The sequence below is a fragment of the Carassius carassius genome, chromosome 1 (genome assembly GCF_963082965.1).
Source record: "Carassius carassius chromosome 1, fCarCar2.1, whole genome shotgun sequence".
Taxonomy (NCBI): domain Eukaryota; kingdom Metazoa; phylum Chordata; class Actinopteri; order Cypriniformes; family Cyprinidae; genus Carassius; species Carassius carassius.
In genome coordinates, this window is record NC_081755.1 from 52001265 (window position 1) to 52018896 (window position 17632).

The 17632-nt window shown below is 39.0% G+C and overlaps 3 protein-coding genes across 3 annotated transcripts in view; 1 reads left to right on the forward strand and 2 right to left on the reverse strand.

Moving 5' to 3' along the window:
• Positions 1-17632, reverse strand: part of LOC132095041 (gastrula zinc finger protein XlCGF8.2DB-like) — a 92026-nt gene that overhangs the window by 28611 nt on the left and 45783 nt on the right. The window lies entirely within an intron of this gene.
• On the reverse strand, positions 1698-15778 carry LOC132095970 (gastrula zinc finger protein XlCGF42.1-like). The gene is made up of 2 exons (XM_059501106.1): positions 15305-15778; positions 1698-2463 (listed from the first exon to the last, which is right to left on the reverse strand). The coding sequence occupies exons 1-2, from the start codon at positions 15567-15569 to the stop codon at positions 1823-1825; spliced, it is 906 nt and encodes a 301-aa protein (XP_059357089.1). The 5' UTR covers positions 15570-15778; the 3' UTR covers positions 1698-1822.
• LOC132157609 (E3 SUMO-protein ligase ZBED1-like) lies at positions 10434-13639 on the forward strand. The gene is made up of 3 exons (XM_059566976.1): positions 10434-11412; positions 11885-12513; positions 12601-13639. The coding sequence occupies exons 1-3, from the start codon at positions 10434-10436 to the stop codon at positions 12985-12987; spliced, it is 1995 nt and encodes a 664-aa protein (XP_059422959.1). The 3' UTR covers positions 12988-13639.

Here is a 17632-nt window from a genome sequence, read left to right on the forward strand (position 1 = left end):
GAGTTTGAGAGTGAAAATGTGAAATCCCATATTTATATCAATATAGGAAATTGCTGAGCAGCCTTTAATCAATTAACCGGCAAGAATCTGGAGGTTGTTCTTGTGTTGCCTTTGTTTTAAGGGAATTCATTTTGTATGGCATGGCTGCAGAAAGGGGTTTCTGTAGGTTGTTGATTGGCTGGAGTTCAGGAGTCATTGGAAGTGATGTCTTGGGCGTTGGCTGAAGGATGGTGTGGAGTTGTGTACCCTGGTTGAAGTTTTAAAGTTGGTGCAGACAACATCTGACGTAGCTTTGCGGCAAAACTTAGAACACAAAACTCTCAACAGGAAAATAAAATAAACTGATGTAGAAGAAAGAAAGAAAAGCTGTTGAGACTAGACGGCTGGTCTTCTCACGGTGGTTGAGTAACAGCAGGAATCAGGACAGCACACTTTGAAGAGCGTTTCACTAGTTCACGCTTACATATGATTAGCTGACGTATTGAAATGCGTATTTGGCGTGCTGTCTGGGGAAAGGCTCCGAGCTTGGGAATGGCTCGAACCTAGAGTACCCCCCCTTCCCAGTCTAGTTGTGAAATGAACTCCAAATGAGGAGATGGGGTGGAGGAGGGATGCTGAGCTTAGGTCATATGGTATTTTAAAGTGTCCTAATATTATGTTGGAGTCCCCTGCAACCGGATAAAATGCATCTAAGGTTAGAAAACATTGTAATTTTCCCAAAATATACATTTAATATTAGATTAATTTGCCAATGATTTCTAAATGATTCATTCCAAGCAAGTTGGGAGCAAACCCCTCCCTTCCACAAGCTTACACTTCACTGATTGGTCAGCTGGCCACGCCTGTTGTGATTGGCACAGAGAGGAGTCCTTGACCCAGTTAGCCAGTGCTAAATCACTAGACGAGACAAAACAAATAAAATAAAACCCATTACAAACGAGGCATTTGTTACGTCCAGTGGGACAAAATTACTAATTATGCTGCATAAACATAAAACAATGTCTGCATTTGTGATCTGAAAAACAACAAACAACAAGCCTACTCTACTGCTCGAAATTTGTGTTGAATCATCTGTGGGAAATAAATTCAATATAAAATAAAGTACCTACAGGCTGTGAGTCTGAATTGCCTGATTGTCCTTGAAAATTTGAACTGCCCAACTTTATAAAAACAGCTGTTGTGCCACAGACGCATTGCAAGCTACTGGTTCAGGAAACAGTACTCATCCTCCATAAAATGCACAGCACACATCTGAATATTTGGGTTGGACTGTTCTGGAACAGTGTTGAAATACAACTTAACCACTGATTTCTATTCATGTCCTCTTCTGGAAGGCCAAACAAAATTTTACTTCAACGAAACACACAGCGATTCCACAACATGGCAGCTTCTGCAACAGAGAGAATAAAAGTTGTGCCTTCTATCTTTGCGTGAACCTTTAGGTAGGTGTTATGCAATTCTTCCCACATAGTGATGTAGCAGTGTGGTAGAACGAGACGATTTAGGGGAGTGTGGTTGACCCTTAAACTTTACAAAGGATCACTCTTTAGATTTGAGACTTTAGTCTTTGAAACTTAACAGGTCTTCTTTATGCACCAAGAGCTTGTAACACTCAAAAGAGAAAATGCTTTTTTGAAACTGGATCAAATGACCCCTTCAAGACCCTAACGAATCATAAAACTTGTGGAAAATCAAGGAATCTTTTATGTGACAAAGACCTACCACACTAAGAGCAGGTGAAAGGCTTTTATGAAGTGTGAGTTAACAAATGAATCTTGAGTTGTCCTTTCTGTGTAAATGTCTTTCCACAGTGAGAGCAGGATTAAGCCTTTTTCCCAGAATGAATTAACATGTGCCTCTTAAGGTATGATTTCAGTGTAAAACTCTTTCCACACTGAGAGCAGCTGAAAGGTTTTTCTGAATTGTGAGTAACCAAATGAATCTTAAGTTGTCCTTTCAGTCTAAAACTCTTTCCACAGTGAGAGCAGCTGAAAGACTTTATCCCAGCATGAACTAACATGTGCCTATTAAGGCTTGATTTCTTTGTAAAACTCTTTTCACACTGAGAGCAGGAGAAAGGCTTTATCCCAGCGTGAATTAACATGTGGTTCTCATGGCTCACTTTACACGTAAAAGTGTTTCCACACTGAGAGCAACTGAAAGGTTTTTCTGAAGAGTGAGTTACCAAATGACTCTTAAGGTGTTCTTTCAGTGTAAAACTCTTTCCACAGTGAGAGCAGATGAAAGGCTTTATCCCAGCATGAATTAACATGTGCCTCTTAAGATTTCTGTTACATGTGAAAGTGTTTCCACACTGAGAGCAGATGAAAGGCCTCTTGACTTCTGTTGTTTTAATTCTGCAACTCACAGATTTTTCTTCATTGACACCAGGAGCTTTCTGATCCTGATATTTCTCATCCACCTCTTTCCGATCTTGTCTTTCTTCTTTCATTTTCATCAGGCCTAAAATTAAATCATAATAAAGATGAAAATTAATTGAGAAAGTAAAAAAAAAAAAATCAAAGGATAAAATATATATGTACAGACAAAAACTGTCAAAACTTTCCCTTTTTAACACAGATCCAAGAAAATCTCAAAACACTGCATTATGCCTCCATGCCAGTAGATGGCAATATACTTTGTATCGTCATTCCTTTATATAATCAAAAATTTGGGTTGACAAACATTGCCATGCATTTAATGGTACTAGGTTCAGCCCTATTCATTCATGCCGTTGTATATTCACGTCACTATCTTAAGGAGGATGTGATTCCAAAATGTTTTTACACATGTGGAGTTTTTTAATATCGTCTTCTTTGCATCTGTAAAACCAGCAAACAACATTCTCTTCTTTAATAAACTTATACAGGAGTTAGAATCATCATTGAGAAGACAATTTAACATTCCCAAAACATGTGGAGAAAAGTACCTTTTGTAACATGTGGAGATGATAAAGTGTTATAGACAATACAGTGTTACAGATATGGCAGTTATAGGTTGATTAGATTCATTTTAAACTTTTTACAAGGAGTTATTTATGCTCTATGGATGACTTTGAAATGGATAGATGATGAGACAAGTTTTTAGAAGTTGAGATCAGTTTGACCACACCCTCTTCCAGTAGACCAATATATATCAAAATCTGTAAATTCGCGATTCCATATATGTTTAATATAGAGAGGTTTTGCAGTATGATCATTAAGCCTACTATAAATTAAAGAAATAGATGGCCAACTAGATGATGGTGTGATCCAATCCCACATAGGATGAGAGGAAATGGGGGATGCCCAAGGAACTCCACAGACCTTGAGAGCAGAGCGTAACTAAATAAAAGACAATTTTATGATGATGCTAGTAAACAAAACCTAGTTCTTGGTTCTTGAATTGAGTCATTGGTTATCATACAAGTGTGTACATGTGTTAATGGCCAATTTAGACCAAGAGGGCTGGACAAATGGCAGATTTCCAGAAAAAAAAAAGTTTAATTAAGTTGTGCCATAAGGGTGTGCTGTTACAAAACTGTCAGGCATTCAACCCATTTCCAGATCCTAATAGAATTTATCATTCCAGATAAACTGGGAAAGTATGGAATTGATCTCCTTAATAGTAACCTGGAGAAGGGGAAAGTGGCAACATGGAAAAATTTTGATTAAGCTGAGGTAACAAATTCAATTTGACGGTGGAGGTTGTGCGTTGAAGATAAACTTTAAGATTATTCCATCTTTGAAATAATATGATTATGGTCATGAATCTTAATCTGTGGAATGTCAGATTTCCTGATTGCTTGTGGTAGTGGTTCAAGGGATAAATAAAACAGTTAAGTTGAAAGTGGACATTCCTGCCTCGTTTCACATTGTAAAGGGAACGGGGGTAAGATAATATTACCAGTTAAGACTGATGCCTCGGGTAATTGGTAGAGTGTCAATCATAGAAATGTTCACCGAAACCAAAACATTGCAGAACTGCCCACATATACAGTAGTTCCACTCTATCAAGTGAAAAGGGGGAGTCTCAGCGATTCTGAAAGTCTCCATTTCATTAAAAAACAGACACTAGAGCCCTGCATTTCAGCCCGAGCCACAACCTTTTTAACGCTCCTTGAGCAGGGCTTCGGGCCAATTTTCACATCATAGTTCAGACATGGGCCGGGTCTCCCACCTGTTTAAACTTCTCCTTACTTTTATATTTTAGACATCTATTAATTAGTGATGAACCAAAATCACCGCGCTGGTGGAAACAACACGAGACCTTTCTGCTGTGACGGTCAAGAGCGACTCAACGGTGTTTAGTGTCCCGCAGCAGCAGCACAGCAGAACAGTTCTCCGTTCAGATAGACACAATAGGCTTAAAGGAATAGTTAGAATATTTTGAAGCATCGAAAAAACATTTTGGTCCAAAAATAGCAAAAACTACGACTTTATTCAGCATTGTCTTCTCTTCCGTGTCTGTTGTGAGAGAGTTCAAAACAAAGCAGTTTGTGATATCCGGTTCGCGAACGAATCATTCGATGTAACCGGATCTTTTTGAACCAGTTTATTAAATCAAACTGGATCACTTTAAACGGTTCGCGTCTCCAATCCGCATTAATCCACAAATGACTTCAGTTGTTAACTTTTTTAATGTGGCTGACACTCCCTCTGAGTTCAAACAAACCAATATCCCGGAGTAATTGAAGATGAACACAGAGCCGAGCCAGATAACAATAAGAATAATAAGAAAAAAAGTTAGGCGCACCAGTGCAACAAGTTAGCCCTGTTTTAGCATAAACTTTTAGATCGAATGGGATGAGTAATACTGGTCTGTAGTTGTTTTTTGGTCTCTATGAAATGTACCATACTCAATTGCAAAATTAAATGAATCCAGCATGAGAGTCGCACCTGAGTATAAGTTGCATCAGTCCAAAAATACGTCATGACGAGGAAAAAAACATATATAAGTCGCACCAGACTATAAGTCTCATTTATTTAGACCCGAGAACCAAGAGAAAACATTACCATCTACAGCCACGAGAGGGCGCTCTATGCTGCTTTGTGTAGACTACAGGAGCACTGAGCAGCATCTCTGGCAGCATAGAGCGCCCTCTCACGGCTGTAGACTGTAATGTTTTCTGTTAGTTAATTTCTCTTGGTTCATGTCAAATTAATTTTGATAAATAAGTCGCACCTGACTATAAGTCGCAGGACCAGCCAAACTATGACAAAAAGTGCGACTTATAGTCCGGAAAATACGGTAATGGTAAGTGGACTGCATTTATATAGCGCTTTCAACAGAACACATGGCCATCCAAAGCGCTTTACAATTTGCCTCACATTCACCCATTCACACACTCATTCACACACCGACTGCAGTGTCAGCCATTTAAGGCGCCATCCAGCTCGTCGGGAGCAGCTGGGGTTAGGTGTCTTGCTCAAGGACACCTCGACACTTGGTCAGGTGGAGCCAGGGATTGAACCACCAACCTTCCAATTTGTAGGCAACCTACATGAACCACTGAGCCACTGCCACCCCGGTAATCATTTTAGTCTCAAAACTAAGACTAAATAAAATATGCCTGCCAAAATTAACACTGGTCTGGTCACTATGAATTGAATAATTAAGTGAGTGAAGTAAAGTGACATTAGTGCTGGGCAGTTTGAACCGAAATTTATATCACGTTTTTTTTCTAAATTATGCCGGTTTCCCGGTTTATGACATTTCTTTTTTCTGCTGGTTGATATTCCAAGACGTGCTTTTAGCTCGACAGCACTTGCATAAAATGGTTGTTTGGTCAACGTCGAATTTTTGGAAGCCAAAAACCCTCCAAACAACAGACCAGGCTTCTCTTTTTGGCACAAGTTCTTCTGTGTCATGTTCTACTATTTCTGCTGCATCCATCTTCCATGTAACACGTTTCACACATACTCCGTCTGCAGTGCATATGCAGTCCGCAGCACAGACTCATTGTGCTTTCACTCAGAATGCGTTTGCAGTCCACTACTGATCCGCGTCAGTTTAGTCCACAAACACAACATTTGTTCATTGTTTTGATTTCATATTATGTTTTTTTTTCAGTATTGTGAGTCTTATCACAGAACAGTAACAATCTTTCATAGTTATAGACATTAGTTTAAACTCAATTAATATACACAACGCATTATTCATGCATTTTACTTCTAGGTTTGTATAATAAGCTGCTCACGCAAGCGGCAAAACATTTAAACACAATAATAAGCCTACTTGTTAAAATATTTAAAATTAAAACACCACAGACAGAAACAGTCTCGTGCCTTTTGCATTTAAATTTTCATCACAAGCAATCCCACGGGTCTTAATGAACTTTGTTTTTCTGCCTCCATAATAGTGAATATATATATTGTTTTCCTTGTTTGTCTAAAAGTGCACTTTTTCTTGTTTTAAACCTAGCCAAAAGCCCATGTGTTGCGTGTGAAACACAGTAGCCTTTAATTTATAATATTTGTGAAATGACTGCATTTCCGTGTCAATACATGTTAATTTTTCCCACGAACAATGCGCTTTCCCTTAAATTCAGCGCCTGCAGCACAGCAAAAACAAACTCATTACGTAAACAATTGCTGCACTGCTGCAGACACACCACTCCTTGACGGAGCACAACCTCATGCAGTGTAAATGCTGGAATCCGTTAACATGGGTGCGTTAAAAAACTATGCAACGCATACGCACAGCAGACGGAGTATGTGTGAAACAGGCGTTATAACAGCCAAGTATGGTGACCCATACTCTGAATTTGTGCTCTGCATTTAACCCATCCAAAGTGCACACACACACACACACAAACACCGAGCAGTGGGCATCATTTATGCTGCGGCGCCCAGGGAGCAGTTGGGGGTTTGGTGCTTTGCTTAAGGGCACCTCGGTCATGGTATTGACGGCCCGAGACTCGAACCCACAACCTTAGGGTTAGGAGTCATACTCTCTTACAACTAGGCCACGACTTCCAATAGAGCATCACAGTCCCGCCCACAGCTGGTGCCGGAAGTAAAAATTCAATGCAATTTCTGCATTGACATTTGGGGTATAAGCCATAAAAACGTAACCATACATGGTAGACTTAAAACCAGCTACGGTTGTACTAAGCGATAGTATATGCTCATATAAATGCAAAAGGATCATGGGGCACTAACCTTGTTTTGATATAAATGCCTTTTATTCGCGATGTCTTGGCTAAGTACTTCATTACCCACAATCCTGAACAATCCCACAATCCCACAGTGATGCATCTGATTGGTGGAGCTCGTGTAACCGTCTGGTTAAACCCCGCAATGGTCCCTGAAGATCATTAATAAAAAAAATGTATAAATTAAAAACCTGTGTTGCGTTTTTGCATGGTAGACTTATCAGTGCAATCATGATCTCCTTTGCTGCCATGAGAGTTTTGCGGGGAGGTTGGTAACGTTAGTTAGCATTATCGTCCACTTTAGCAAGGCTAATGTAGCCTTCATATGGTATGAGTCATATCAAGCATTTTATAATGCCACTGTCAAAACTATATTTAGCCTAGGCATACCTTTTTGTGCATTTACTGAACATTTGTGTAATGGCAACGACATGTGTTGACGACTGAGCGGTGATTGCAGGCAGGTACAAAGCACTGCACCATGTTGCTGACGTTATCGTTAACCACTTTCACACACGCACACAATATATATACACGATGATAAATATAAAAATCAATACACAATACCTATATAAAACACTATTTATTTACACAATTAATACTGAAAGAACTGCTATTACTGCACATACACTATATAAAATAATATTCACTGGAGGAAAAAAAGTTCACGCAAGCGGCTGTTATCAGATTTGGAAGTCGCTCAAAAGGCTCGTTCTTTTACGGTCTATGGTTCGCGGTTGTGGCTTCAGTCAAAGTCCTTTCAGGCTCTGCTTCAGTCGAACTCAATGAGGCACGGTGGTTTATGGGATGAGTAGTTCCTGCACTCGAAATTAAAATATGTCTTATACCCTTGATTTTTTTTGGATTTTCTCTTAATTCTTTCACTCGAAATGATATGTTGTATGCTTATGAGTTCAGCCGTAGCTGGTTATCCTCACACATGCTCTAAAACTCTTTAGATACGGCTTTTTCCGAAAGTCAATGGGAGAAATGAATGGGAAATTTACTTCCGGCTCCAAAGCTCTCTCGGGCTGTGGGTGGGACTGTGATGCTCTATTACAATTAGGGATGTCCAGAGCCGATCACGTGATCGGAAATCGGGCCCGATCGCGTGGTTTCAGACTCGATCGGAATCGGACGTTACCTCCCGATCAGGACTCGGATATATATATATATTCTCATTAATTTTTAACACATCTTTTGTTATGCGGTGGCACAGAGTTATACTCTTTTGACTCCACACAGAAACAGCAACGCGTGCGGCATGACATCACTTTGATTTCAAGAGCTGGTGTGAATAAATATAGATTCAAACTCAAAGAGACATGATAGTTTGCGCATGACCTGATATTTCATTCGGACTCAGGATACAGCGAGATGAACATCACAGAGCATTAAACTCTCATGCAGTGTGTGTTTCATTCATACTCGAAGCCGGAGCGCGCTCTCGCGCTGATATCAGGATATTCCTAATATGGACAAAAGCGTCCAGCTATGCTGTGGTGTGCACAGGAAAACAGAAACGTATGCAAACACGAAGACATTAATATACGATCACGACAATAAATTGTTCTTCAAGTCATCTCCAGCAGGTGATAAATAAAGTATGAACAATGCAGTGCTGATTGACATAGTATTTATTACAGTATAGAAACTATTCTGCATTATTATGTGATAAACAGTGTTTGTAGTATATAAACAAATCATTATTATTTGTTATTGTCCATTTACAGTGTTGGGGAGTAACTAGTTACATGTAACGGCGTTACGTAATTTAATTACAAAATAAATGTAACAGTAATCAGTTACAGTTACTAAGAAAAAATGAGTAATTAAATTACAGTTATTTATGAAAATTGTAACGATTACAAAGAGGATTACATTTGAATATTTACACACATCCACATACAGCTTATTTCTTTCCCAAATTGCACTAAAACATATGGCCCATAATATCCGAGACGCGGAAAACACATTCGTAGAATCCAGTCATAAAAATGGAATTCAGCCTATAACGCGGACGCAATATGCCACATTTTGGACGAATAAATCAAAATTAGGTCAGTACACTTGAATCAAAACCCGATATGGACTGATGTCTGTGAATATTAAGCCGCAAAAAGACTGAATATGAATCCTGCACCTGCGTGTCTGTGGAAATCAGGCGCTGACTGGACATCGGGAGAACCGGGACTATTCCCGGTGGCCTGGCAGACGATTTGGCCTTCTACTTTAATATTGTTATTGTATAATTGCAGGCCGAATATACTAAAGCGATTATTTCCGAATCCGCCATTCGATAATTAAATCTCTAATAAATCATGAATCGGTTAGTCGTGACTGGCAATGGTTGGGCTCGCGCGCTCTCTGCGCCTCCGCCGAGCGGTTTGGATCAGACTCCGAGTAATCAATGCGAGAGAGAGAGAGACCGGAGTGAACTGTGTAAGCGCACAGCTGGAGCAGAGAAGCGACACTTCTGTTCAGGGTTTCAGGTGCAGGTCAGTTTCATCTGTAAAGATGCTAATGTAGTTTTATCTTTGTTTACTTAGTCAAGCAGCAGCAGCACATTGCTCGCAATCACTCAAAATACTGTATAAACGACGTCATTATTATCTTTTGTAATGTTACAGTAGTAAGTTAGCAGACAAATCATCATATTTTATCATAGGTTTAGGGGGAGCTAGTGGATACAAAAACACAACCCTTAGGAAAATTAATATAGCCTATGGTATGGCACTAAAGGTGGTTTAATTATGGAATTTGTAGTAAAAATAAATACAAGTGGTAATTCATTTGCCAAAAAAAAAAAAAAAAAAAAAAAAAAAAAAAAAAATTGCACTTACAAAACATGGTAAAAGTCAAATAAAAATCTTCAGTATTAAAGTCATGAGAGAGATGGATGGATAATGGAAGTGAAGGTGCAGTTCAGGAGAGAACTCTTAATTACGTTGCAAGTCCCCCAACCTAAGGATTCAAATCTTTTTCATGTCAGGTCCAAAAAAAAAAAATAGGGTTGTCCATGTTTCAGAATGGGTTGTGGGTGTATGAGTGTGAGATTTTCCCAGCCTATTTTTTTTCCCAGTCCGCCCCTCATGGAAATTAATCTCTAGAACAGTCACTTCATGAGCATTTTTTACTTATTTTGAGAAACTATCATCATATCATATACAAAGAGACAGCAGTGTTTCAGAAAGACACCAATGTTTCAGGAGTTTAGTACACAAAATAGGACACATGCTTATTAGATAATAAGGCTGAACGATTAATTGCATTTGCGATAATATCGCGATATGAGAAAATGCGATTTTCTAATCGCAACGTGCGCGATTTGAGGTGGGCACGTGACGCGAGCGAAAGAGCGGAGAACTCGGCTGCAACAACTTTTCATCCTGTCAGTTCATCTTTAACCTGTAGCGCAATGGCCTCTGCCTCGACGGAACAGTCAGTAACTGACACAGCTGCGACTTTAATCTCAAAGAGGAACAGCACGTCGGTGGTGTGGAACTATTTTGGTTTCAAAAAAGAAGATGCTGCACAGCTTCAGGTGTTATGCAGAGCATGCCGTGCTCCCGTTGCGACTTCACGGGGTAACACTACAAACTTGTTTCAGCACTTAAAAAAATACCACAAATCAATGTATGACAGTTGTATGACCAAAATACCGAGCACCAGTGCGCCAGACAGGCCAAATACCTCAAGACAGGGATCACTGACCGAAATGTTCGAAAGTGTCACTCCGTATGAACGTAATTCAAAACGGCACGGGGAAATCACTCGGGCAATAACCGAGTTCATAGCCAAAGATATGATGCCTCTCAGCACGATGACCAAGCCTGGATTCGTGGCATTGACATATACGCTTGATAAACGGTACAATATACCCTCCCGTACATACTTCAGTCAGACTGCCATACCGGAGCTGTACAAAAAGTGTAAAGAGAAAGTCGCCGCGGAGGTTAAAACGGTGGAGTTTTTTGCTAGCACTACAGATATGTGGTCAAGCCGCACAGCTGAGCCTTACCAGAGTCTTACAGTCCATTTTATTGATGAAGATTTCAACCTCAGAGCTCGCTGCCTACAAACTACCTACTTCCCAGACGACCACACAGGGGAAAATATTGCAGCCGGCCTGAGAGAAGGGCTTGCCAGCTGGGATCTCCACGAGGAGAATCACGTCTGCATCACGACGGACAACGCGTCAAATATGGTTCTGGCTGCGCGGCTTAATGAATGGACGAGGCTCCAGTGTTTTGGGCACAGATTACATCTTGCCATTGGTAAGTTATGTCGCGCGTGTGTGTGTGTGTGTGTGTGTGTGTGTGTGCGTGCGCGCAAAAGAGAGAGATGCGTCGATTAGTAATAAGCTGGATACAAATATATAAATTATGTGTAGTTGGGGATTCATTAAATTAATATTTCCTCCCACTCCTTTTCTAATATGTAAATTGAAATATTATGTTTTGATTTTATGTCTGTTGTGGAATGGCCACCTGCATTTTTGTTTTTTTGTTTGTTTTTGTTTTTTTACATGTTCTAAATAAACACAAAAAGTGTGTGTGTGTGTGTGTGTGTGTGTGTGTGTGTGTGTGTGTGTGTGAGAGAGAGAGAGAGAGAGAGAGAGAGAGAGGACAGGGGTGTGGATGTGTGCATTTTAGAATGACAGAGAATGTGAGTGTGTAATAGTGATAGCCTTGAATCACAAAACTCAAATTTAATTGTGTGTAATACACTACTTTCTATTTCTTTCAGAAAATGCACTCAAAGATGACAGAGTGTCAAGGGCAACAGCACTGTGCAGGAAGCTGGTGGGACACTTTTCCCACAGTTGGAAGAAGAAGGCAGCACTGATGGAGGCACAGAGGGAGCTCAAACTCCCTGAGCACAACCTCATAACGGAGTGCCCAACAAGATGGGGATCTAAAGAAATGATGATTGCTAGAGTGCTTGAACAGGCCAAAGCCATTTCTCAGGTATTGTCTGGAGATCGATATGCACGCTCCCTCATCCCAACCTGGCAAGATATTGATGTGTTGGAGTCGATTCACAAGGCACTGCATCCTCTACTGGAATTTACTGATGCTCTTTCTGGAGAGGAGTATGTGAGCATCTCCTACCTCAAGCCAGTTCTTCACCTTTTTGCCACATCAGTCCTGGCTGAAGATGCTGAGGACACTGACCTGACTAAATCAATAAAAACCAAAGTCCTAGCATACCTCAATAATAAATATGGAGACCCAAACATCCAGGAGCTTTTGGATGTTGCCTGTTTCCTGGACCCTAGGTTCAAAATACAGTACATCAGTACTGACAACATCCCTGCTATCAAGACCCGACTGAAGACAGAGATGGTAGACTTAGCACAGCGTACATATCATCGGGTAAATGATAATTATGTATTTCACAAAAACACAATTTTTCTGTAAAATCTAACTGGAAAACTAATGGCTGTTGTTTTTATCTAATAGGAGAAGAGGTCTCGTACTGAAACTGTTCAGATGCCTCAAAGTGCACAGCCCTTGGGGGAAAAGGCGAAGAGGTCTCTTGGCAGTTTTTTCAAGACCAGTGCAGCCTCTCCTTCTTTGCCTGTTGAAGATGTCGCAGAGGCAGAGTTAAACAATTACCTGATGACTCCTACCATTGATGGAGAAGATGATCCCTTGGCTTGGTGGAGGGTGCACAAGATCAGCTACCCACAGTTGTGCATCATGGCCCGCAAGTATCTTTGTGTACCTGCCACAAGCGCTCCCTCAGAGCGTCTTTTTAGCACAGGAGGGAATATTGTGACTTGCACTCGCTCATCCTTGAAGCCAGCAAAAGTCAATATTCTGGTTTTCTTAGCAAAAAACCTGTGAGCCACTGAGAACAAAACTGTTGGATCATTATAGCTGGCAGTGCCATACTCGTAGTGAACTTTAGTCTGTGTGGTGTGTTATTGTTGTGTACTTGATAAGTGAGGTTGATCTATTCCAAATTATAATATTCAAATAGTTTTTGTCTAATTTAAAAGTGCATTTCTCCATTTTTTTATTTATAACTTTATTTATTTTGATTTTACTAAATATTTTCAAAGCAAATGCTGTTGCAGTTGTGTGAAATGTTACTGACTTTGGAGCAGTAAGATAATTATTATTTTTAATTATTTTTTTCTTCAGACTGTAAATTTTGCACACAGTGTTTACAAAGTGCGCATACCTTTGTTTAAATTATTGAAATGCACAGTGGCAAAGCCATAGATGTTTCTGCAACGAGCAGTTCAATAAAAATGTCATTTATTTCAAGTCATACATGTTTTAATTTAATTATAACAAATAGGCCCAGCCTATGGGAAAGAACATTTCACACTAAATGCATCTAATATTGTGTTGGTCATATTTAAATAATTCATTACGTTTTGTTGGGGAAAAAAGAGGATAAAAAAATCTTTACAAAACAAATCGCATATTAAATCGCAATCGCAATATTGGGGAAAAAAATCGCAATTAGATTATTTTCCCAAATCGTTCAGCCTTATTAGATAACCGTATTTGAGTTGATGTATATGCTTTTATTTTTTTTATTAACTATTTTTCCCCAAACCATTGTTAGATGCAGTTAGATGCCTGTAGTTATGCAAAGATTTGGTTTCAAAAACAGTATCTATAAACTATTTCTTTTGATTTTAAATCTGCTTTGAACTTCAGATCAATCTCTAAGTAAAAGGCAGTACTAAAGTCTGATTGTGGATGGTGGAAGGATGGTTAAAGTCTGACAGTATTGAGCACTACTGTTAAGGTTAAACCTGCATGGTGTAAAATGGTTGAAGATGATTAACAGTTGCAAATTAACATTCATTAGAAATTTATAAAAGTAATCAAAATGTACTCAAAAGTAATTAGTTACATTACTTTATTAAAGTAATTAAAAAAGTTACACTACTATTACATTTTAAATAGGGTAACTTGTAATCTGTAACCTATTACATTTCCAAAGTAACCTTCCCAACACTGTCCATTTATAGATTTCTAAGCCAATTAAAAGCTAGAAATTAGAGAAAAAATAAAGTTGCCTATACTACCAGTCAGAAGTTTTTGAACAGTAAGCTTGTTAAGTTTTATTTTTTATTTTTTAAGAAGTCCCTTCTATTCACAAAGCCTGCATTTATTTGATCCAAAGTACAGCAAAACAGTAAGATTTTGAAATATTTTTACTAGCCTATTTAAAATAGCTGCTTTATATTTGAATATATTTCAAAATGTAATTTATTGAAGATCCTGGATCTGTTTTTTCGCTCTTCTTTATTCTTTTTTTATGTATTATAGAAGTATCGGATCGGGACTCGGTATCGGCAGATACTCAAAATCAAATGACTCGGACTCGAGGACAAAAAAACCTGATCGGGACATCCCTAATTACAATTACAGTAATTGTTTTCTAAGATTAATTATGTATTGTGCATATGATAAGGGAGCAAACTTTCACCTGTAGTAAGACAGCCGTGTAAATACAAACATACCACAGCCTTTGAAACATGAAAAAAACCTTTTGGTGAAATACAGTAATTATTTTCTAAGAAGAATTATGTACTGTATGTACAGTAAGGGAGATATTGGCAAAATTTCACCTGTAGTAATTCAGTCTTGTAACTACAAATGTTCTACAACCTTTGGACCATTAAAAATATATATGTATATACATATATATGTATGGTAAATGGTGAATTATGGTAATTTTTTAAAGAAAATAGTTTGTGTGTACTGTACATACTTTAGGGAAGCTTTTGTCTGTAGCGACATATTGGTTAAATATTTTCTGTCAGTTGGCCGACAAGACATTTACTATGGCATTGAAAACATAATTTGTATTAAGTACTGGACTTCGTTTAGTCCTGAGAGGTACATTTGCAGACGGTCCCTAAAGCAGCCTAGGCGAATATCAAACCTACAACTAACTTTACTGCGCTGTAGAACATTTGAAGTAATGTCACTGTGGTTAAGTAGAGCATTATTTGCTTGTTCAGTACGTTTTCATGTGTCAGTAAGTGTTTTGCAGCAAATTGTCTTTTACTGTAAGATGTGACCCTGAACTTTGAAATATGTATTTAAGAAATGTATTTAAGTCTTATTTTTATACAAGGGATCTGTGAATATACCACATTTGTCTTTAATGACTGTTTGAATAATAAACACGTACCTCCTTGTTCCTCGTGTTTTATTCTCCAGGTTTCTGGTTCCTCGTGTTTTATTCTTATAGTTTCTGATTCTGGTTCCTCGTGTTTTATTCTCCGGGTTTCTGGTTCTTCCTGTTTTATTCTCCAGGTTTCTGGCTCCTCGTGTTTTATTCTCCAGGTTTCAGGTCCCTCGTGTTTTATTCTCCAGGTTTCTGGTTCCTCGTGTTTTATTCTCCAGGTTTCTTGTTCTCTCATGTTCTCTTCACTCTCCTCTTTAACAAACTTCATCTTCACAGCAGCAGATCTCAGTTCAAATGATACTACTCCAGATATTCCCGCTTGATTCAAAACTTAGTCAGGACTGTGAGGACCAGAATATTACAGGTATTTACTGACCTGATTCAAAATCTGTATTTCTCTTTTAACAGAAACAACATTTCTAACAGTTTGTAGTAAACCAGCATCAAGAGAGAACAACAGAGAGCGCGGTAAAACTATAAACTTCTTCCTCTGAGGTTTAATGGTGTTTGGCAAATAAACCAATGTGTTTAGCGCCACCCGCTGGACTGGAGAGTGAAGCGACGAGAGGAAGATTATAAAACGGGAAGATTTGTTTTCTTTTTGGGGAAAAAAGTCGATCTGCACAAATATATGATAAATAAAATATAGACTCGTATGGTATTTGATCAACACCAACAGCCTTCATGAGTGAGGATTGGTAGACAGTTTACTATCCATTAAAAAAAAGGTTCAGCTGTATTTACAACACACTCTTCGACCAAGGTCCTTTTTATTCCTGAAATATGAACTTGTGTCATATAGTTACGGGTGACTGCTCACTGACAACATCAGTCGTTCCTACATGTTGAATGAGTGACTCCTGAGCAGGCTCCTGATTGGGTAACGCGCCGCGAATTGACGCCAGAGTTCACATTTTTCAACTCGGGCGTCAGACGCGAATTCGCGTCAAACGTGTAAATCTACAAAAAGCACAATTCGCGCATGAGTTTTGTCTACCGCGCTATGAGGTGTGATTTGTGCATTTGCTTTGCAAACTAAACAATCATTGTGTCGATCGTCGCGTACCTTGCCGTGACCAATGACGTGTGTCAAGAAGCACGACAGGCTTGTTTGAAAGCAATGTGTTTATTATCATATATGCATTAGTCAATAATAGTTTTTTTAAAAGCTAACGTTAGCCAATGGAAAGCATTTTACTTACTTTTTTGGGTGCATCCATGACAGGTGTCTGTTAAAGTTTGAAGTTGTCCCAGTCTTTTCCTCAATTGTGCGATTACACACACAACATTTAGCGCTGCTCTTTCCAGCATTAGATGCAAAATTCGTGTAGGCGAAGTTCACGATCCGGGGCACATCTTTCTGCATTTTCAAATGTGAACATTTAGCCCGGGAATCATGCACCAGCATAAAGTGAGTGACGTCGGTGAGTGCGTTGTCAAGCAAAGAGAGCGAGCAGTAGCAGTGTCTGTGAGGGAAATTTTTTTATCCCAGCCGGTCTTGGGCACAAAACAGGAAAAGTGTAACACTTTTTTTTATAACATATTTAGTCAAAAACAACGTGATGAATGCTCAAGTCCGATTTTATATATCCTCGAGTCCGAGTCTAAGTACAAGTCATCAGTCCGTGAGTCCAAGTCGAGTCACGAGTCCAGAGAATGGAGTCTCGAGTCGGAGTCAAGTCCAAAGAATAGTGACTCGAGTCGGCCTCCAGTCCAAGTCCAGGACTCGAGTACTCCATCACTGCGCGAGATGGATGCCACTTAGAAAAGTGTCCGAGTTACGTCCGCCTTGCTCTGATGTCATGCTGACGTGTGCCAAAAAACTCTCATGACGACGAGGCGGCTGTGTCGGATTGAGCAGTCAAGCGCAGTTGCTTTTCACCGACTGCACTGATCAAAAGCATGATGGGAAACGATTGACTGACAACACAACTTCATGCTCATTGGCTGAGAATGTCAATTGATACATTTTTTTTTATTCTAAGAATTAGATTACCCATTTATTTATTTATATTTACATGCAAACTAAACAAAAACAAAACATGCCTAGGGAAGTTAAGAATTAGGACATGCGTTTATTTCATTTTCTTTTAATAAGAATTCTTCCTTGTTGTAATTTTCACTTTATTCTATTGTATGTTTGTGTGAATTAATAAATCAATCCATTAAAAATATACATGCACACATACATATCTAAATGGACTATTTAGCCATTATGCCTCATCTTTGTGTGGTTTCATCTGAGAAGTGTCAAGTGTCGATTACATCCACTTTGTCTGCGATACAAAATGCGAACACAATCTCCTCCATTTCTGATGTTTGCAAACAAAA

Bases quoted from the DNA above. Each gene is read 5' to 3' on its own strand.
- LOC132157609 (XM_059566976.1), top strand. From the start codon at position 10,434: ATGCGATTTTCTAATCGCAACGTGCGCGATTTGAGGTGGGCACGTGAC. The intron at 11,413-11,884 runs GTAAGTTATGTC...TATTTCTTTCAG, and splicing joins CAGATTACATCTTGCCATTG to AAAATGCACTCAAAGATGAC. The intron at 12,514-12,600 runs GTAAATGATAAT...TTTATCTAATAG, and splicing joins CACAGCGTACATATCATCGG to GAGAAGAGGTCTCGTACTGA.
- LOC132095970 (XM_059501106.1), bottom strand. From the start codon at position 15,569: ATGAAGTTTGTTAAAGAGGAGAGTGAAGAGAACATGAGAGAACAAGAA. The intron at 2,464-15,304 runs GTACGTGTTTAT...ATTTAATTTTAG, and splicing joins AAAACACGAGGAACAAGGAG to GCCTGATGAAAATGAAAGAA.